Source organism: Mustela lutreola, chromosome 2 (assembly GCF_030435805.1).
Source record: "Mustela lutreola isolate mMusLut2 chromosome 2, mMusLut2.pri, whole genome shotgun sequence".
NCBI lineage: Eukaryota > Metazoa > Chordata > Mammalia > Carnivora > Mustelidae > Mustela > Mustela lutreola.
The window spans coordinates 96,050,557-96,072,723 of NC_081291.1; the positions used below are offsets into that span (position 1 = coordinate 96,050,557).

At 52.2% G+C, this 22,167-nt stretch overlaps 1 protein-coding gene across 1 annotated transcript in view; it reads left to right on the forward strand.

Moving 5' to 3' along the window:
- Positions 1-1,046: 1,046 nt before the first annotated feature.
- The window catches only part of EPHB1 (EPH receptor B1), a 419,068-nt gene continuing 397,947 nt past the window's right edge, over positions 1,047-22,167 (forward strand). Inside the window, exon 1 of the mRNA XM_059162673.1 lies at positions 1,047-1,493. Within this exon, the coding sequence (XP_059018656.1) occupies positions 1,436-1,493 (58 nt within the window). The 5' untranslated portion in view covers positions 1,047-1,435. The remainder of the gene's footprint in view (positions 1,494-22,167) is intronic.

Here is a 22,167-nt window from a genome sequence, read left to right on the forward strand (position 1 = left end):
GACATGTCTCCAGCACAACATGACAGTCTCAAGGTTGGTTCTTGATCTAGAACACTGGCTACCTCCAGAGACAGGAAGAGAAAGCAGAGCCGTGGGAGCTGGGCTTGGGAGAGTCACTCTTACCTCCAAGGTCCTGTCCCCTTGCTGTTGTCTGTTCAAGTTCTTCCAACCCATTCTCAAGGCTTCACCCACAATCAGGGGCCTTTTCTCTGTGCCTCACCTTGCAAAGCCCTTTGCTGTCCCTCCTCCCAGCCCCATGTGGCCACCAGTGTCTCCCACCTGAGTTGACTCTTGGGGTCAAGCTCTCCGTGGACGTTCACAGAATGTATTCAGAAGTGAAAACTAAGCACAGCCAGAAACTTGTGAAGGGTTAGGGCAGCAAGGAGTTGGGCAGAAAGCATATCCAGGGCCCTGCTCACACCTTCTCTGAACCTCATTCATTCATTCATTCATTCAACAGATACATGCTATCACCTTCTACGGGCCTGGCACTGTTCTAAGCACTGGACTTTCTGTAGTGAGCAAAACACACACGAATCCCAAGAAAGGAGACCCTCTCTGTTCTAATAAGGAGAGACCCACATTAAACAGAATTAATAAAAGACATACCCTATTAGAAGGTGAAGAGCTATGAATAGGAGCGGTAGGGTGTCCTTTCCAGTTGCGCTATTATGGGTAGCCAGGGTATGTGTCGTTAAGATGAAATAAGAGGAGAAATGATCACTTAAAGCTCACCGAGTCCCGGTGGGCTGTAAGGAAGGGTATGAGCCTGAACTGACTGCTTCACTAGTATCCCTAGGCCCCCGCAAGGGGAGCGGGGCAGGCCCGTGCGCTTCTCCGAGAGCACCACGAGGGGGAGCCCGGACCCCTCCTAGTGCCTTCCAAGCCCTCCCGCACAGCCTAGCAAGCAAAAGTTTTTCTTAAACTAACAATGCCTGTGTAAGGAGGTGCTCGCGCCTGATTGGACGGGGGAATTTTGCAGGTTTGATTCCTTGATTGGACAGGAGGTGTTAGGGGTGGAGAGAGAGCTGATGGTGGGGGATCCCGCTCCCTCCCCCGTCAGTCTGGCCGGCTCTGTCCTTTCGTAGGCTCCGCTGTAGCTCGCAATGTGACACCAGGACGCACACACACTCGCGCGCTCTCCCCAGCTCACACTCCTTCGCCCTCTCTCTCACATACACGCGCACGCACACACCCACCTCTCCCATAAACACACACACACACATGCACACCCACACCCACGCGCGCCCGCACCGCCCCACGCGCGCACACTCCCGCCCACGCCCACGCCGCGCTCCGGGGAGTCCGGTCCCAGCGAGAGCGCGAAAGGATACGGAGAAGCCACCGGCGGGGAGTGCAGCGGCGCCCCGGGACGCGGCGCCCTCCCCGCGCGGCCGCCTCTGCTTGGGCTCGGCCTGGGGGCCGCCGGCCGGCGATGGCCCCGGATTGCCTGCTGCTGCTCCTCCTGGCATCCGCAGTGGCCGCGATGGAAGGTAACGTAGCCTCCGCGGAGCAAGTTGGCGGCTGGAGCCTGCATCCCCGGGCTGCTCTGGCGGCTTCAAGGCGTCCGCCTCCCGCGACCCGGGGGCACGGCTGTTGGGGAGCCCCGGCCGCGGCGGAGCGTGAGGCTGGGGCGGCACCCCTGGCGCGCCCCCCGGCTGGCTCCCAGCGCCCCCAGCCGGTTCGCGGAGCCCCCGGCCCTCCCGCGCCCCGGCGCTCCCGGGCAGCTCGGGTCTCCCGCAGCCTCGGCTTGGCTCCGGGAGCGCGGAGCCCGCTGCATTGCGGTGCAGGCTCGTAAGCTCCAGGGGCGCCGGGCTTTGGGGACCAAGGGGCTTCTCGGGCTCTCCAGCCCCTGGAGTGCGGACGCCTATCGGGTCCCCTGCTGTCCTGGCCACGGATGCGCGTAGGTGGCCATGTGCCACCTCTCCTTTTCCTCTTTTCCTCAGCTCCGGCTCCACGGGCTCCGGTACTCTGGGCTCTGCGGGCTAGCGCCGAGCGCTGAGACCAGAGGAACTCTGCCCCGATGCCCCGAAAGTGGCTGCCGAGAGTGGCTGAGTTCACTGCTGTACCCTCGGTGGTCCCGGAGCCTGTGGAGCTGCAGCTTTCCTGGGTCAAGTCGGGGCGAGGCAGACACCTTTGTCGCCTCTTAAGCCTGGGAACGGGGATGCGGTGGGTGGGTGATGTGTGTGGCCGAAACTCGCCCGGCATCGCCTTCGCCCGGGAAGGGAGACTCGCGGGTTGGGAGACGACGGGCAGTGACACTCCCCCTGCTACTTAGCCTTGGCTGAGCCTCGGGCAGCGGCCGGGCCAGCGCGCCCCGCGGGCACCGCGCGGGGCGCAGCGGGGAGCACCCGCGCTCGGCTGAGCCCGCGAATCCCTGTGGGAAATCCCTGCCCGCTCCCCGCCCCCCGCACCTCCCCCGCCCCCGCTCCCGGCTGCAGAGCGCGGGCTGCAACCCCTCCTGCGAACGCTGCTCTCGGTCCGGGAGCCGAGCGGAGTTGTCGAGGTGAAAGCAACTGTCGGGGGCGGTGAGCCGCCGCAGCCCGGCTGGCGGCAGCGCTTCTCGGGAGCTGGCGGGCTGAAACTCCACCGAGGGACCCGGCGCCCGCGCCGCGTTGCCAACTAGAGGGTCCTTCGGCCAGGGTGCCCGTCCCTCGCCAAGCTGTTACCGGTTGTCCGGGGGAAACGCCCCCACCGCGGATACCGTGGTCCAGCGCCACTGACCCCTCCGGAAAGCGCTGCCCTTCTCCAGCCAAACTGGGGCATTCGGGATCCCGGGGCGGGGCTGATTCCTTCCCGGTGTAGGGAAGACCGCTCCGTCCAGTGTTCGTTCTGGTGACGGCCCCGGGATGCGACGATGAACGCCTAGAAAGCTCTCACTTGCTTTTCTGAGCTTTTTTTTTTAGCTTTTTTTTTTTTTTTTTTTTTTTTTTGTCTGCCTCCCGCTGCCCTTCTGGCTGCTGGTCTTTGTGCGGAGGGGTTGCATTTGGGGACGTGCGGGGACAAGAGCGGGGTGGAGCGCGGGAGACAGACACCCCAGAGCAGAGCTGGCCGGTCGGGTTTGACTTCCGTAGGGGCAAGGGCGGGAGCAGGTGAGATGGGACGGGCACAGCGCTGTACACTTCCAAAGCAGACAAGAGAACCATGGTGAGCGAGCATGAGCAACGGGCCAGGCAAGGCTGGACTTTGTCGCGCTGGGGCGGCAGGTCCTACCGGCCGCTGTTCGCGCCCGCCAGCGGGGTGGGACTGAAAGCAGACGGGTGCTCACTTTGGGAACCTGCTCTTGGCACTGGGTCTCATCGATGAAGGAGGGCACGTGCATGCGAGCAAAACTGTTGGGAGAGCAAGTGTGTGGCAACACACCAGGTGTCTGGATGCGGGTAGTTTCCTTCTGAGACCTCTTCTTCGTTAGCTCTCTGTGTGTGCTGGGCTGGAGCTGCCCGAGGGAGGGTGCCCTTGTGCCGGCACACCCAACCCTGTATGTGGGCCCTGTCACTGGGCCACCTGGAGTGGCTCACGTTGTGGGAGTTGTGTCCTTCTCTCCGCACAGCCCCAGAAACTTTGCCAGTAACCGAGTCTCTAGGCTGGAAATCTCTCCAGCAAGGGTTAAAAGAAACGCCACATTCAGCAGAATATTAAAGCAGCCCCATCGTCCCTGCTCAGTGCACAGGGATAGTACACACCATTCACTCCCATCTCTCCTCCAAGGAACACAGGCAGGTTCATTTTCTCCTCTTCACACACGGAGCCGCCTTCCCGCCTGCCTGGCTGGGCTGGGGCCAGCGTCATTTGGTTTGTGATGAGTGAGGAATAATTATCAGAAAAGTGGATCAATGAACTGCCTACACAGACAGTGGATCCCTCCCAAACTCTGCTGTGGCTAGCGGCGCCTCTCTTTGCTCCTTTGGCCCCTTAACGAGTCTGTCTTCTTTCCCTTGGGTGGTGGGGGATCTGGTGGAATTGCTCTAGGGCCTTGTGGCCCAGGGACAGCAGCTCTAAGACCAGGCATGTCCTCAGCCCTGGCCAGGGCAGGAACAAAGGGACAGTGGAAGCCGTGGGCCAGCTGGGGACCCTTGGCCAGACAGGCAGGCCCCTATGAGACCCTCTGCCTGGGCGGAAGGAAGGAAGGGTCTAGTTGACACGGGGTGTGAGAAACCCGCACTGAAAACGAGCACCCCTTTCCTCCCCTTCCCCATTTCCAGCCAGTGGCTCGGGCTTGTAGGGAGAGAGGTGCCATTGCAGGGAGAAGGCTTTCTGGGGCTTTTAAGGTCTGTTTTCAGGGGGTGAATGGGGCAGTTTGGGAGGCAGGGATGCTGATATCCTCTGGCCTTCTGGACACAGAGCCAGGCCTGTAAGTCTCCAGACGAGCCGGTGTCTTTTCACACTGGGTCTGGGAGCTTGCTCAGAATGGGCTGGTGAGGTCTATGAGGGAAGGCCACCATCTGCATTCTCTGAGCTTCCGTCTGGCCTGTGCTCTTCCAAACAGGGTCTGGAGGCCTGGGCTTCTTTCGAGGTGTTTCTGCAGCCGTGGGACATGTGGGGCTGGCAGTAGACACCCCGCCCTCATAGTGGACTAAGCGTGTTGGCCTTCTGAGTGGCAGCCTTCCGGCATCACTGAAAGCTTATAGCATTCTCCCAGCCCCCTGGCATCCACGAATGACCATGTACCTGCAGGTGGCCTCAGTGTCCGGACACTGGCTGGCCAGAGCACCCCCAGGAGACCTGCGCTTAGGTGTGGCTGGGAGTGAAGCCCTGGGCTTGCCATCCTTGAACACTCTGGTACATTTGATGTGGTGGTAGATTTCTTGGGGTTTGACAAACACTGGGTTCACGGGAGAGGTTGCTGATGCATAGATACAAGCCTCAGTTACTGTGCCCCTTTGTGGCATCCGCCACCTTAAAATGCAAGGGCACTGGGTTACACCATACAGGCTTAAATCTCCATTACAAGTTCGTGGTGAAAAACCCCCAGCCTCAACCTGTGTGTCTGCCACAGGCTGCTGGTAGGCACTGATTGGCCGTTTCTGCATTTTATGCGACTATTTCTTTGCTGTGTGTGCATCTGTTGTAGGCATCCGTAAGTGTGCCTGAGCCTACCAGCGGTAGCAGGCGCCAAAGATTTAAAAAAATGTCGGGCAGAGAAAAGTAAATTTGAGGAAATCCTATTAGGTGATTTTATTTTCTGTGCATCATGGAAAGGTGGCTATTACTCAGTGTTTGCTGAGGGACCCCTCAAGCCGGTGAAGGGAATGCTGGTGAGATAGGGCATTACAGCTCTGGGTAATTGCTTGAGAAAATTCTTGGCAGGGCACATAGCTGTGGAGGTGGGACCCAGCCCCAGCTCGAACCTTCTGGGTCGACAGAGCAGAGTTGCCACCTGTGGTACCCAGGAGCGTGAGGAAGGCCTACTGGGCCCCAGAGTACCCTGCCCCAGTCTCTGCAGCCTTCTGTTGACTTGTGCAGACCTAGACCTAACTCTCAGAGCCCCTGCCCTGGCCCCTCACCAGTACGGATCCTATTTACCAAGCTGAGCTTTGGGAAAAGCCCATGAGGCAGAGACGTGAGATGGCATCCTTTACAATTTTACCCATCTAGAAGGAATCTTCGATAAAACAGATTGGACCAAAGAGGAAGGGTGGTGCCAGGAAGCTCAGGACAGTGCTATGACCCTTTCCTCTGGGTCCCCTTTACCAGACACTACCTATTCTCTGGTTGACTGAATTTTGTGGACTTGGGGTAGTGGAAGGAGGTGCAGGGCCGGGAATGAGGTCTGGCTATGAGGATGGGGCTGAGGTCTGCATGAGGTGAAGACAGATGGCTGGATTGTGAAGCAGGGGCCTCCACCTGGAATCTTCATCTGCCCACTCTATGGTTTGGGGAAATCTTCTAGTCCCCTGGCTGAGTGTCTTTCTCGGTACAGTGTGTTGTGGTGCTTACCTGTTCCAACCTTAGAAGTTGGACAGGTCATATATGTTGTGAGAACATACCCATACTTGTTTAAAATTAAGGTGCTATTAAAGTCAAAGACACTTTTTTATTATTGAATCAAAACCATCAACTGTATCATGTATAGCTAGTCTCTAAGAGGTTCTACTAACACTCAGATTCAGGAGCAAAGTGTGTGCCCGCGTGAGCAAAGGGTGGAAGCAATTTTAAAAGGGGAGGATCATCTTGGGCAGTGGTTCTCAGGCTACAGGAAGCCTCATGGCAACTAAGCAATTTGTTATAGACTCCTGGGTGCTCACCCTCAAAGTTCAGGTCTGAAGGGACTCTGAAAATTGGCTTCTGGTCTCCTTGAAGATCCTGATGTAGGTGCTTCTTGCAAACCCCCGCTGCTCAGAGGGTGGTTCTCAGCTAGCCTACGGTCAGAAATCCTGGGTAGTCTGGCTCCCTTTTGCACTGGCTACATCAGAATGGCCTGGACATCTGCATTTTTAACCAAGGGCTCCAGTGATTCAGAGGCAGGCAGCCTGGCACCAGTATATTTGGGAATTGCCAATGATAGCCAACGCTTTATACTAGGTGTTGTTCTAGGTGCTTGACATAAGCTAATTCACTTAATTGGTACAACAATTGTATCAGGTAGGTGTTGTTCTCAACCGTACTCCCATTTTTCAGATGAGAAGACTGAGGTACAGGGTAGGTAAGTCATTTGCTAGGGTCGTGCTGCTAGTTAAGTGGCTGTGCATTTGAACCCAGGTGGTCAGGTTCTGGAGTCTATGTTCATAACCACCTTCCTATATCAAGTCTGTGTGTTTTGCATGAAGAAAAGTTCATATCCTGCCAGGGACAGGAAGAATTCCAGCTGCTCATCAGCCATTGGCCATTGGGTACTTCATTGATTACTGGGCACTTCATGTTTGGGTGATCATGGGAGAAGAATGAGTGTTGAGATCATCTTAGTGCTTCAACTCGAACACCAGTCTCCATGTAGCTCCCTTCTTGCCCCTTTTTCCCACCTCCTACCCTTACTCCCGCCCTAAACACACACACACACACACACGCACACACACACACACACACACACCACTGTTGGAGACCTGAACCACCTCATGCCTTCCGATTAGGAATCTAGAAGAACTAGAAGAATCTAGAAGAATCTAGAAGGACTAGAGTGTCTTTCCTCCTCTCCCTGCCCTGGCCAGCTCTCCCAAGGAAGAAATGACTACAGGCCAGTGGCCCCAGAGGAGATGGGCCTGGGCACCCCATGCATCCCGGGGTGGTGGATGGGGCACACGGTACCCTTACCTGTCTCCACCTGACAGTCTAGAGCACATCCCTCCACCTGGATTTCAGGAGTCTGCATTCCTTGGAAGAGCTCCCTTTATGTCTCCCTCTTCTGCACTAGCCACTTAAGCAACCTGAATATTTCTATCAGATTTCCATGTCTCCAAAGGTGGTGGGGAAGCAGAGCATTGGATGCCTGCCCTTCTGAGGAAATTACTATAGTAATAAAGTAACACCCTGGGAGAGATTTCATATTTAAAAGCAAAATAGTACATGAGAAATTCCTCAGCTCCTTCTGTGGCTTCCACTTCAATTTCAGCAACAGTTGGGGCTCTCGGTCAGAGTGTGTTTGTGCTTGGAGAGGGGGCATTGACTGGCCTGATCAGGGCCACCTGCTCCATCAAAGACCTCTGACACCTGATGCCTGAGCTGCCTGGCTGATTTTGTTGATCGCTCCTCTGAGGATTGGAGAAACGGGAACACACTTGCCAGGGAGGTCTGGAGGATGGGGCACAGGGGTTGGGGGGTTGGCATTGGTTCTTTGCTAATGGAAAAATGCTTTCCTCCTGACCTAAGCCACAGGGAGCGGCCAGACACAGGGTTAGCCCTCTTCTCTCCTTGTGCCTCAGTCTTCTCGTTGTTGACTCAGACTAGAGGAGGGGTCATTATGGGAGAGAAGATAGCGGGAGTTGGGGGTGGGGGGCAAACCCTGGGGTAGAAGCTGTGTTAGAAGCAGGGGAGTAGACAACTGTAGAACTGTCTGGGCCATGGTGACCCCCTGGGTAATTGTGGCTGGGGTGGGACTCCTCATAGGCTGGTGGAGTTACTGCAGAGGTGGCTCATGACCCCGTTTTGGAGCATCAGAGATGAGTGAAGGTGAGCTTGACTAGCATCAAGAAGGGGCTCAACCTGGTGCCCTCCACAAGCAGGCCCTGTTCTAGGGCCCTCCTACGGGCCAGCAGCAGGCCCAGGCCCATGTGGGCGGTGCAGACAGCGTTGGAACCACAGTCCCCGCTGGTCCCACGTAGTAGCATCTGTCAGCTGTCTCTCAGTGCAACTGGCTTGTCAGTTTGCCTCCAGCTTAGTGAGCGAGAAGGCTTCACTTCCACAGCCACGAGAAGGCATCTCGCTCAGTCACTCCCCAGCCAGCAAGGAGTGTCCCTCAGCTCTGTGAGAGAGTGCCCAGAGCTGAAGGTCTGGGAGCCCTTCACCGTGCTCTAAGAGCCTGCTGATGACTAGGGCTTCAGCACAAGCCATTTGCTAAAGGGGAAGAAGGGTGCGAGGAAGAAGGACCCGTTTCCCCTTACATCACCTGTAAAACTGTTCCTCCGGGTCAGGTGAAATCCCAGCAGCCCAGACACACCATTAGCAACTGCTTAGGGAGGCTGCACTGTCCCCTCATGGAAGGTTCCCCTGGAGTTCTCTGTAGCAGAACTGGGCCAATGTGGACACGCGTAGGAAATTTCTTGAGAATTACCAGCACTCATTTCTGACTGCAGATTGCACCTGAGGCCCAGAGGCTCTCCTCTCTCCCCTCCCGCTTCCTGACAGCAAGTGACAAAGTAACTGATTTGAATTTAACCTCCTTGCTCTGCTTCTCCATCCCCCAGTGGAGGTGATAATAAGCAGAGAAATGGGCAAGGCAGGTGGCCAGGAGGGGAGGGGGCACGTGAGGGGAGCAGGGGCCCCAGGCTGTAGCCTAGCACTAGCCTCTGGGGGCTCTCAGAAGCTCTGGGGAGCTGAGACTAGGGGTCGAACCTGAAGGGAAGGAACTTTTCCAGAAATCCTGTATCTTGGTGGTACTAGGACCAGGACTGAACTAAACTCCACCTGCCCATGGTACATTTACCACATGCTGGTCCCTGCGTATGCCCTTAATATCCAGGCATCCATTCTCCCATTTTATAGGTGAGGAAGCCAAAGCTCTGAGAGGTTAAGTTAACTGACTCAAGAGCTAAGACTCAAACTGATGTTTCGACAAGTGGGACAACTCTTCAGGCCTCTGCCTCCCGGGTCGGCACCTTTTCCATTAATGTTGCTTATTCAGGAATTAATTCAGGGAGCATCTATTATGCGCCAGCTGTTCACTGTCCTGCCAAGTGCTGTCAAAGGTCCCAGACAGTGCTAGGGTCTCCACATTCAGGCTTCTGTGGCCAGGCTCTTCTTATCTCTCTGGAAATGGTCCCCCCACCCCCGACCCTGTGCCCCCAGCCGGAAGAAAACCTCTTTTCCTTCCAGTTTGCCTTTTCCTGCAAGCACTTTGTCTTTCCTGTGTGCTCCCCAACAATCAGACCCCCACTGTGGTCATTATTGGTTTTTTGTTTGCTGTATGTCCATCTAGCTCTTGGCTCTGATGAGCTCTTTTGCTTAGGTGGTTGTAGTTCCGCACCTGTGCCTGGCTTTTAGTGGTGGGTGTTAGCGAGGTGTGGGGGCAAGGCCACTGTGGGTCTCCTGGAGCCGCCTTCACAGGCTCAGCTTCCAGGGGAAGGGGGAGCTGAGAGTGCTCACCTTTGGGGACCTCCCTGGCTTTTGTCCTGTGGGTCCTGTCCTGCTTGGGGTTATGTTTCTTCTTGAATCCTGGCTGCTCCCACCCACCTGGCCAGGTGCAGACAGCATGACATTGTAGGAAGACCCTGGGATTTAGCATCAGCTTTGAGCATGGAAGGAGGTATGTGGGAGGATGGGAAGAAGAGCAGCCCCTCAGTGTGCTAGTCTCATTGGCCTGTGGCCGGTCCCCCTTGGGGCTGTGACTGCAGAAAGGGCTGAGCAGTAGGACTGGGAATAATTGCAGGCAGCTCCACCGGACAGTGGCAGCAGAGAAAATGCCTTATCTGTGAGAAGCAGCCGGCCCTGCAGTTAATTATTCTGTTGTTTTCCTCTTGCTGTTTTTCTAACACATCAAGGTAAGACCTTTGCCTTTGGCTTTCTCATTGATGCTGAGGCTGGAACTGGGTGGTGAGCTTGGAGGAGGGGGGAGAGAGAGGAGGAGCCTCACTGGGCAAGGGAGGAGGAGGAGACATCCAGGGATGCTTTCAGCTCCTTTGGCAATGCATCCAAAGGGTCTGGATGGAGGAGCATAGACTATAACTTTTGGGGCAAGGAAGAGGGCCTCAGCCTCATCAGAAAATCCAGTGAGCTTTGGCAGATGCCCAGGGACCTGTGTAGGGCATTGATCAGACCAAACTTGGGTGTCAGATCACAGCTTGGTATTTCAGTTTATCCTGGCTGCTGCGTGTGTGGATCTCTTCCAGCATCTTCTGACCAATCCAAGACCCTTCCCAGTCCCGGTCATTCTTTCCTCCTGTCCTTCTGAGCAGCAGCATCTTCAGCTGCTTTCTTTTCCCCTGCTCCACCTGGGCACATGTGCACACGCACTACACAGGTACACACACCTGGGCATTGTCCCGTTTTCTTTTTGTCCATCTGTGCAGAGGCCAAAAGGAGCTTCTGGTGCTCTGTGCCTCTGGGTCTGCACCTGCCTGTTCCACCTTTAGTTGCAATTTCTCGCTGAGCTTTCCTTGGCAAACCCTAACTTATTCTTTAGAATTCCCTGCTATAGTCACCTTCTCCTGGAAGACTTCTTTCCAGCCCCAGGCTGGATTAGGTGGCTCGATGTCCCTGCACAGCTGCCTCTACCTGCCTCTGTGGGAGCGCATTCCCCACTGGTCTGCCATTGCGTGTTGCTTTCGCAGGGTACTCCACAGAGCTGTGAGCCTCTGAAGGGTGGGGCTCTATCTTAATGGGCACGGTATCCTCTGCGTGTGGCACAGAGGTAGCAGCAGTAAGTGTCTAGTGTGTGAAAACCTGAGATCATGTCTCGTGCAGCAGTTTAAAACATCTCTGTAAATTTTTGATGCCCTTCTTATCAAATATGAGACCAGCTCCTCTCCCCTGAAATATGGGTTGGCCTTCTTATTCACTGTAATGAACGGAATAGGGCAGAAGTGATCCTGTGTAATGTAACGTTGGAGCTGAGGTCATAGAAGATTCCAGCCTCTGCCTGGCTCTCTCTCCCTCCTGGCATGCTTGCCTTTGTGACCCAGCCACCATACTGTGAGGAAGCCAAGGTGCCACGGAGAGGCCACGTGTAGATGTTCTAGTGCCCCAGCCCCAGCTTAAATCCCAGCCCACTGCCAGCACCAAATGCCAGACGTCAGAGCGAGGGGGTTTCAGGCGGTTGCAACTCCCATCCTTCCAGCTATCTGCTGACTCCCAGTGGGAAGAGGCAGGCTGTCCTCCCTGAGTCCTGTCCAGATCACAGATTTGTGAATAAAATAGATGTCGTCACCATGTGAAACTATCAAGTTTTGGGTTGGTCTGTTACGCAACAATTGATAACCAAAATACGCTGGCAGAAGTCGCAGAAGAAGAATGGTTTGAAGAAGACGGGAGAGGACTTAGGGAGAAGCTGGGGAGGGGGAGGAGAGATGGCATGTCATTCATTCAACATCTAACACATACTTCTTAGCTTCCTGCTATGCGCTAGGCTCCATGCCCAGAACAGGAAGTGTCCCAGCTCTTGGGGGGACAGTCATGAAGACGACAAATGACATAGAATAGAATTTTAGGAAAGTGCTATGACGGGATAAGCAAGGTGTTGGGATAGAAAGTGATGTGTGCGGGCTTGGATGGCTTGGCATGAGGAAGAAGGTGGGGAAGGGAAGGCCTCTCTCTGTGAGCACGTGAAGGCTGGGCTTGCCAAACAGGCTTAGCTTTACTTGGCATGTGAGATAGATTTTTGGCTTGATTACGGTGTTCTTTACAGCCAGGCTGGACCAAGGTAGAATGGGCTCCCTTGAGGGACGATCAGCCCCATCCCAGGTTTCCAAGTGAGGGCTGAGCCGCTGCCAGACCTGAGAGCCCAGATTCTATAAGAGGGACATGAGAAGTGGGAGCAAAGAGACAGAACTGACAGCTTCACGTAGGAGCCATGAGTTTCATGAATACTCATGCGGAACACATTTATGGACCACCTAGACCATCTACATGAGAAGCATTGTACTTGATGCTGAAAACCTGAAGGTAAAGAAGACATAGCCGTTCCTTCAAGGAGCCGCTTATTAACAGACTGGTGGGGGAGACAGAGCCATGCGGACTGCAGATAATGGGACGTAGGACGGATTGTGACAGATGCGGTATAACAATTATATGTCAACTGCTAGGAGAGACCAGATGAGAGGTCATACTTCTAGTGGGAAGGGTTTGGGGAAGGAGCATGTGTATGTGCGTGTGTGTGCTTGTGTGTATGTGTGAGAGAGAGACTCTAGATCTCTTGATCCAGAGTGAAGCTCCTGGGGGATGGATAGAAATGTGTCAGATAGAGATGGGAGTGGGTAAGAATGAGAAAGCGAGACTGAATTATTCTTACTCTCTGTCTCCTGAAGGTGGACATCTGCAGCTCTCCATCAAGGGTTTTGCCTATTTTATTGGCCATGTCTTTAGTTGTAGAGAGAGATGTTCAACTCAAGATGGAGGAAAGCAAAGGGTAAGGGGTGATGACTGGTGCTTGTTATTACAGGGTAGTGGACTTTGGTTATGAGGATGTCTAGGGCCCCCAGGGCTGTGTCAGGCTGTCTCCCTTTTCTCATTCCTTAGCTCTGTGTCTGTGTCAGCCAGGGTCTTGGCAGAAAACAGACTGCACACTCTCAAAGGGTTGATTGAGGTGAGTTTAGCGAAGAGACTCTTTACAGAATTATGAATAGGGTTAAGGGACTCCCTGAGGGGAGAGATGCAGCTAGGGGCAAGCGACAGTGGGAAGCCAGGACTCCCCATGGCTGGGAGGGCAAGGGAAGGGAGTGAGGCTGTTGGGGCCTGGCAAGAGCTGTAGCATGGGCAAGGGCTCCCTGACAGGAGCTGTGGGTATAGATAGAGGAATTCAGCCGCTGCCCAGATCATGCGTGGTTGGAGAAGGGACGCTGTAGTCCCTGAACTCCTTCACCTCTGCATTTTCTCTTCCTGCCAGCACTTACCATGGGATGAACTCAGCAAGAAGGCAGGGGGCGTGGAAGCCTGGTTCAGAAAGGTCAGTCTCCTGAGGCTCAGGAGAGAACAGAGAAAGGTAGAGAATGGATCTGAAGGGACAATGGACAGAATGATTTATGTAGACTTCATCCTCAGACAGGCCTTCTGCAAGATAGTCCTATGGCCACTGGCAGCTCCAACGCACATTCTCTGGAAACTTCCACAGAACGAGAAACGCTCACTTCCAGAAATACTCCTCCTAGCAAAAGCCCTGGAACTTCTGTCTCCTTGGCCTTCCTTGGGCCCTAAGCCCCTCTCAGGAATCAGGCTGTCACTGGGATAATGCAATGGCCAGGCTTGAGGCATGCACTACCCATCTCTAGAGTTGGGGGGAGAGGGTTGGTCCAGACAGCCCCCCAAGCACATGGCCCGAAATGAGGACCAGCTCCCCACAAAAAGTCATGGGTGCTATGACAAGAGGCAGGGGTGGGTGCTGGTATGCCACACCCATTCAACCTTCTTGCAGAACTGAATCATGGGACGTAATGGAGAGCAGTAAAGAAAAGGATGGGGACTATGGGTAGAGGAGGGGCTGATGGGGGGGGGGGTGCTCCGTCTGTGGTGGTCCCGGTGGAAGATCTGGGAAAAGCTGGGGAAACTGAAGGTCATGGAGAAAAGTAACAACCCAGGATGGCTGGGCAAGTGGCTTCTTTCTTGATGAGGATGTTCCCTCTATCCCTGAGCATCTAATAGGGGACAAATAGTAGCGTGTTTGGCTAAAGGCAAAGTGATTTTAAGGCAAGGGTATCTCAACCAGGCTCTGAAGAAGAAGGGCTCCTCTTGGGGGCAAGTTGAAAAAATACGGTGCGAGGGACCCTCTCTCTCACTGTAGCTCTCTGGCTTCCGACCTAGCTATCAGAACATCTTAAGGTGATCATTACATTTGAATTGGATACCCAGTGGAGAGCAAGAATGAAAGAAATGCCACCTCCTAGGAACAATGGGATGGCTCATTTCCCTTCATTTCCCTGCGTTATCCATCTGCGCTTAGTCTCACCTGGAATTTCCATTTTACATCAGTAGAATATTTTGTTCTGGGTACTTTTTGTCAAGGCTCTGAGACGCGCATAAAGATGGCGGGTCTTCAGAGTCCTTTGTAGACTTCTCCCCTCATACGTTAGCTGTCTCTTCCTCTCTTGAGGAATCTGCTTAGAATACATCAGAGGAGGACTCCATTTGCCCTTCCAAGTTCCCTGCTCTTGGCTCCAACTTTCTTCTACTCCTAGCCAAGCAGAAAAAGAACAGTTCATTTTTTTTTTTTTTTAACACAGTAGCACAATGCTTCTGCTCTGCATGAAAACCCATGGTTTTCTTTTTCCAATCAGAAGAAAGTAATTTTCCTTTCACTCACCTGACTAACTTGTTCAGAGCGTCCCCTCCCCACCCTTTTCTGATATCTTGCTGCTAAGTATTTGCCAATTCATTTGCATCTCAATGGTTCCTTAGCAACTATCACACCCTCAGGATGAGGTACAAAGCTGCTCTCTGACACGGACCCACCAGGGCTACGTTGCCCTCTTTTATGGTGTCTGAATTATGAAACCGAACCCTGCTCAGACACAAAACGTGCTTACTCACAACAGCTCACGGGTTCGGAATTACAACGCGGTTCCTCCTCACCTAAACTGAGCACGTGGGCTTGCAGGCGACCCTGGTGCCCAAGTGCCCCCAGGAACCTATTGGCTCCTGAAGACTCTCCTCTAATACCTGCCTTTGGAGGAGAGAGAATCCCAGATCTCAACAATGGAGTGAGTCTTGTCTTCTTCAGATGGGCCATGAGTTAGGTCCATTTTACAGATCTGATAGCTGAGGCTCAGAAAAGTCAAATGACCTCCCCAAAGAGGAGCAGACACCTGGAATGTGCCAGGGGCAGACCTGAGCTCAGGGCACTGTGGCTACCAGGCCCACCATCATGTGCTGCCTCCTGCAGAGTGACCATCGCCCTCCCCTTGCTACCTAGGTGGTGATATTTCAGGATCAGTTTAAAGAAATTTTTTTTAGTGCACTTACACGGCTCTATTCATATGCAGTCCTAGTACATTTCAGTACTCACTTAACTGGAGAGTAAGTGCCCACGTGAATATCTCAAGTGTGTGTGTCTTTCTGCATGTGTGTGTGTGTGTGTGTGTGTTTATGCAGAAGATACAGACAGACAGTGACCCTGTACTATTTAGCAAATTAGAATATCCTACCCTGAGGAGGTGGTGCTGTTTCTGTAACAGCTCCAGGCCTCCGCCGCCAGGGCTCACGGGCCTGGAACAGCCTGGCAAATGGAAGACACTATTCAGAAAAGGACAATGAGAACAGAGCTCATTCTGTGCTAGGGCTGACCTTTGCGACTCCCACTTCACGTTGTTATTAAATATCGGGAAGAGACTGAAAGAACAATTATGGTATTGTCATAATGTATAAGTCTACAAAGCCAGCCATTCCCGAGGAGTCTCGGGCTCGGCTGAGCTTGACAATAGCGGGCCACTCAGCCACGGGGCTGATTTTCTTCTCCTCTGGAAGTTGTCTTCATTATTTAACACGGCAGAAAACCCTGAACGTGCCGCACGCAGTTCTGCCATTGCGGGTTCCAGAAAGCTAGGACATCAGGGAGGAAAGGGGTGCGGTGCTTGGATTTCTACTCGGGTCCCTGCAGACCATGGTGTGGTCTCCGTTGCAGCCACCTCGATGGCCTGGGCTTAGCTGGATGTTGGCCCCGGGGGGTCCCGGGGAGAGTTTGCTGAGCCAGTTGAGCTGGCTTCCTGGCTTTCAGAGGAGGCCAGTGAGTGACCAACTGGCTTTCCCATGAAGATGTGTCCTGCAGAGAGAAGGATCAAGGGGAGCTCCTGTGGCCACTCCCTCCTGCACATTCTAAGTGTGCGCATATACCCCCATATCCAATTGAGGATGTCACCTGACTACCGATGACCTGGGGCAGGGGGCACTGCAGAGGTCCTCTTAGCAGGTGGCAGTTCCACACGTGGGCTGGGGCTCTGCCTTGCAGCATCACTTTCTCCATGGAGATCTGCATCTAGACCACTGTTTCTCAGCCCCATTCTTCTTGTTGCTGCTCTACGGAGTCTTTGCAGACATTTTCTTAAGCACTCCAGACACTGTGAAATGTTAATACTACAGACACACTGTACATGTGTTTATATACTGGGGCTTTTGGAAGGACCTTACACCATTGTAATATCTAAGTGTTTTTGTTTCCCTCTATCCCCCAAGAATCTGTTTTCACCCCTGTTCAGAATGCAGGACCGAAAAGATGTAAGCCCGGCAGCAAAGTAGCCAGCTCTCAACTGAGTTACAGCCCTGCTTCGCACCATCTGTTTTTCTGTCTAACTTTTACCCTGGGTGTCACTGACCTGGGAACGGGTGTCTGCCTTGGCTGATCCAGGAGGACCCCCGCTGGCTGGGATTAACCTTTAGTTGTTGGGTCCTGGGAGACAAGGGTATAACCAGAAGCCCCAGGCAGTGGGGATTTACCAGTAGGGGTGGAAGTATTTCAGAACCTGAACAAGCATGGCTGTGTCAGCTTGTACTTTCTGAATGTCAGCCCTGAGTTTCCCAGATTTGAAAATCATTTCTTGAGTCTGTCGGTCCATTTTTTAATTTTCATCTTAATTTTTTTAAGATTTTTATTTAAGTTCTGGTTAGTTAACATACAGTGTGATATTAGCTTCAGGTGGACGATATAGTGATTCAGCACTTCCGTGCATCACCCAGGGTGCATCACAACAAAGACACACCTTGATCCCCACCTGGGTCCATTCTTTTTAAAGAAATAAATTTTCTTGAGCTGTAATTTATGTATAATAAAATTCACCCGCTTTAATTGTATAAATCCCTTGAGACTTGGCAAAGGAATATGGTTCTGTGGCCTCTGTACAGCGTGATACAGACCATTCTCAGTGCTCTCCCATCCCTTCACTGTCCTTCCCCTCCCTCTGCCTCTGGCCTCTAGCAACCACTGAGCTGATTTCTGGCTCTCTAGAAGTTCATGTAAATGGAATCACAGCATATGTTTGCCTTGTTTCACTTAGCGTCATGCGTTTGAGATTGTTGGTGTGTATCACGGGTTCCTTCCTTCTTAAAAAAATTTTTAAAGATTTTTTATTTTATTTATTTGACAGACAGAGATCACAAGTAGGCAGAGAGGCAGGCAGAGAGAGGCAGGGAAGCAGGCTCCCCACCAAGCAGAGAGCCTGAGATGGGGCTCGATCCCAGCACCTGAGATCATGACCTGAAGCCAAAGGCAGAGGCTTAACCCATGAGCCACCCAGGTGCCCCGCTTCCTTCCTTTTTATTGCTAAGTACCATCCCATCACAAATGCATCATGCTTGGTTCAGCCATCCAACAGTTGATGGGCATTTTTTTTTCTAGTTTTTATTTTTGGGCTTTTATGAATAAAGCTACTGTTGAGTACATGTCTTCATGTGGACACAGAATGAAACATAGGTTTGCATTTCTCTTGGGCAAGTACCTAGGAATGGAATTGCTGGAGAAGATGGTAAGTGTAGGTCTGACTTTATGAGACGACCAATTTGTTTTCCAGAGTGGCTGCAGCCCCTTGCACTCCTACCAGCCATGTGTGGGAGTCCCAGGTGCTCCACATCCTTACCGACAGCTGATGTGGTCAATCTTTTAAATTTTAACTGTTCTGGTGGGGGACATAATGGCATCTCATTGTGGTTTCCATGTACATTTCTCTATTGACGAATGATGTGCTTCTCACGTGCCTCTTAGCCAGTCATATATACTCTTTGGTGAAAGGGACGTTCAGATCTTTTATCCATTTTTGTGGTTGGGTTGTCTGTTCCAAGTCCGTTTTTGACTTGAATGGTTGTTTGGAGGTAACAGAGAAATGCCACCCCACCTCTGCCTGACTGGTTTGCTGTGTTGTGCTGAGAAGACCATAGGTTGTTATGTGCTGGGTCTTATTCCTGGAGTGGGGCTTGGGACGGGCCATGATCTTCTCCACAAGGATGGTTATCAGTTATCGGGGATGAAGTACATCCCTAGACAGGGGTCAGGACTTTGGAGAGTGGACTGTTGCTATGGGCCTGGGTGAGCCTCCATAGAAAACCATTGAGTGATCCAGGATTGTGTTCCCCATGTTTATTTCCCATATGTCATCCCCAAGTTCTAACCTCTGGGTCTCTGCCATATTCCTGGGGATGTATGAAGGAAGGACTTGTGCCACCATCCCTGCCCAGCATGGCAGGGGGAGCTGTGTGTCCATGGTGGCAGCAGAAATCAGCAGAAATCCTCATTCCCTGCTTCCCCAGGGTTTTCTTATTATTTTTTCCTCCTCCTCCTCCTCCTCTTTCTTCTTCTTCTTATTTTTTAATGAAGAAAAATGTGATTATCCTAGGAAAGGTGGTCTGATCCTACACAGGAAAGCATATGCAGGCTTAGGCCAGACTCTCAGGGCTCGGCACCCCAGGCTTCTCCTCACCTCGCTCCTGCCGCTCCAGCCCTGGGTGGTGTCACAGCTGTCCTGGTTTGTGCTGCATTCAAGCTGAGGAAGGTTCTTTCTACTCCTTTCTGAACTTTCAGTGACAGACTCAGGATGCCACAGGCTTCACAACCCTGGTGATGATGTGTGGGCTTCAATAGGCTTGTCATGATTTGCGTGATGATTGGTGATCACAGTAATCACGGGGGAGGCAACGCGTGACAAGGATGCTGAGGCCTGCCATGGTGTCACCAGGGATTGGTGTGCTCAGCTCAGCCTCACATCGCTTCTCACAAGCCCCTCTTGTCCCCAAAAGTGAAGCTGCAGTTGGTGCTGTTACCCTTCTAGCTGTGGGCGGTATGGGCTACCTGAGGGTCCCCCAGGATCCAGCCCAGGGCCGGGCACACAGAGGACACTTGGTGACTATGGAGGGATGGATGGACGAATGGAGGGACTGGGTCTCTGTTACACTTCATAGGACACTCAGGGAGAGGCTGATGCTGGTGTCCCCACAGCATAAAGCCAGGGACTCAGCTCAAACCAAAGCAATAACAACAGAGGAGGCCTTGAAAATCTGGTTGTGGAGGCATGACTGGGACACCCGGTCCTGGGTGGAGAGACCCGAGGATAGTTCAGATGAGGAGATGCTGTTGTAAGGCCTGTTTCTAGAGGAATCTTAGGGGCAAACTGGGCTTCTCATAATGGAGATGGAGAGTGGTGGCGAGTACATCATGCAAGAAGTAGCAGAAGTGGAGGCATGGCAGCGGGAGAGGAAAGGAAGGTACTTAGCAGGGAAAGGCAGGTGCCTGGAGTAGCAGTTACGGTCAGGTGAGTGCTCAGAGGTACAACGAGGCAGTCAGTGCTGTGGGGAGTCAGAGGACAGAGAGTTTGGAGTAGGTTAGGGGAACCAGGGTGGCTTCCTAAAGGAGGGGATAACTTTGAAAGAAGAGGAGAACCTTGCCAAATGTTAATGAAAGGAGAGTTTGCGGTAGTAGGGGAGGCAGGGCATAGATTTTCCTTCCAACCAGACTTGTCCTGTCCAAAGCTGGCATCATCTGGTGTGGGGACCTGGCAGAGAGCTCTGTCTGTATGGTGTATGCCTTTCTGTCTTGGACCTCCTGGCTCCAGAGAACCCAGGATCTGTTCCTATAGGGAGGGCTCGGCATCACTCTTCCATCCTGAGTCTTGGGGCTGGGGTCACACTGCTTAGATGACTCACCTAGAGGAAAGCAAGAGGCTTCCTGCAGTGCTCTGGACCAGCTTTCCATTAGCTGTTTTCTTTGCTTTCGCGCTCTGTGGGTGGTCTGTGCACTTCACCTGAGAGCCCCTTGGAACTGCCTCCTAGTGACCAAATTCAAATCCACCTAGGTCGAGTCCCAGGCTCTCAATTTCTGAGTCAGGGAAGCAGCCTTTTTTTTTTTTTTTTTTTTTAGGATTTTATTTATTTGAGAGAAAGAGCGAGAGTGCGAGCATGTGCAAGTGCTAAGTGTACATGAGCAGGGGTGGGGGGTGGAGGATGAGGGTGGAGGGAGCAGGGGATGGGGTGGAGGGAGAAGCAGACTTCCCACTGAGCAGGCAGCCAGTAGTGGGACTTGATCTCAGGACCCCAAGCTCATGACCTGAGCTGAAGGCAGATGCTTATCCCCCTGAGCCACCCAGGTGCCCCAATAAACCTTCCTTTGAGCATTTATTTAAAGGAGCCATTCCAGATTTTAAAAGAACAAAGGAGACCTAAGAAGTAAATATAATGCATGATCCTTTACTAGATCCCGTATTGAAAAAAAATTTTAAAAAGTTCTAAAGGACAGTATTTGGACAATTGACAGTTGACCATGGGCTCCCAACATCGGGGAGAGGTTCTTATATGGAAGTGTCATAGCAATGTTAAATGTTCCAAATGTGAGAACCATTTTGCGGCCAAGGAAGAGAATACCCTTGCTGTCTTGATGTATGCACCCTCCTCTCCGAGGGCTCATGGAGGAAAATAAACAAGCAAAATAATCAACGTGTGTGTATGTACTATAAGGAAGGTAATGTCTAACACAGTAGCATACATGAAATATGTAATATCCTACTATACCATAAATATGTGTAGAAAGAGAGAATGAAAAAAAAATTGGCCAAATGTTAAAAATTGGTGAATCAGGATAAAAGGTACATGGGGGTTCTTTGTTCTATTCAAGCAACTTTTCTGTGTGAAAAAAGTTTTTTAAAAATACATGGCTTGTTTAAATGTTTGATGGATGTTTCAGGATACCCTCCAAAAAGGCTGAACCAATTTATATTCTCACAATGCCATGAGAGGGTTGGTGCAGCTGTTTGACGGAGCTATTTTTAGTCTGCTGTTTTGATGCCAGGGACTTTTTCTGATGCGGTCATATATCAGTTTTGACCTGGGGACATTTTTTTTCCCCCAATTTATTATGAATATTTCTAAAAGTACCGCAAAGTCATAGTGCAGTGAGTGTCTCTTGTCCAGCACCCAGATTCCACAGTCGTTAATATTTTATCGTATTTACTGGTCAGTGCGCAGTTTTGGGGGAGGTTGGGAATGGAGACTGGGCAAAGTTCAGAACTTGCCAAAGTTAAGTGAAGGAGTTGGACACCGTATCCTCTGTACCTGGTTTCTTCATCTCCTGCCACCCAGATTTTCCAGAATTGTTTCCAGGTCAGATAGAGCTGATCTTTTTTTCCTGAAGCAGTCTGGCAGAGCATCTGAGGTAGATGGATCTGAATTTAAGCTCCATCTCTGGCCTGGGGCAAACTCTTCACCCTCTTCTTGCCTCAGTTTATTCATCTGGTCAGTGGGGATGATACCACATACCTGTTAAGATCACTGAGCATTATTAATGAGACAGCCCTCTGGAAGCGTGCAATAATCATTATCATCCTCATTTCTCCCGTGTCCTTCTTTTCATCTAAACACATCTCCAGGCCACCTCCTCCAGGTCCCCGCCTTTACCCTGCCTGCCAGGCCTTGTCTGGCCCGTGGGTTACTGGTGTGTGGCTCTGTCTCCTCTAGTCCATTAAACAGAGGGCCAGGGCTCCAAGTCTCCATAAGCTGGTACACAGACATGAGGGCTGGGGTGATGTTCAGCAGTCTGCCATCACTGACCCCGAAACCCATGCCAGGGCAGCAGGATCTCCCAGGTCACCCTAGGTGAGCAGGTCTGGACTAAGTCCCAATAGCCCTGGATTAGCAAGGAAAGAGCCTGTGGCCCATTGTTCCCTTCCTCCCGTGTCTCTAAGACTTCTCACGGACCAGAGTTCCAGTTTGTGGGGAAGGAAAGGCACAGGGATAGGACTAGGGTGGGGAGAGTGAGGCATTCATCTTGTGTGCACAGTTTAAGGGAACATCCAAACCCTCAGTAACCAGGATAAATATTTTTTGAAAAAAATCTTTATTTTTTTGAAAGATTTTATTTGAGCAAGAGCAAAAAAGAGAGAGAGAGAGAGAGTTCACAGAGGG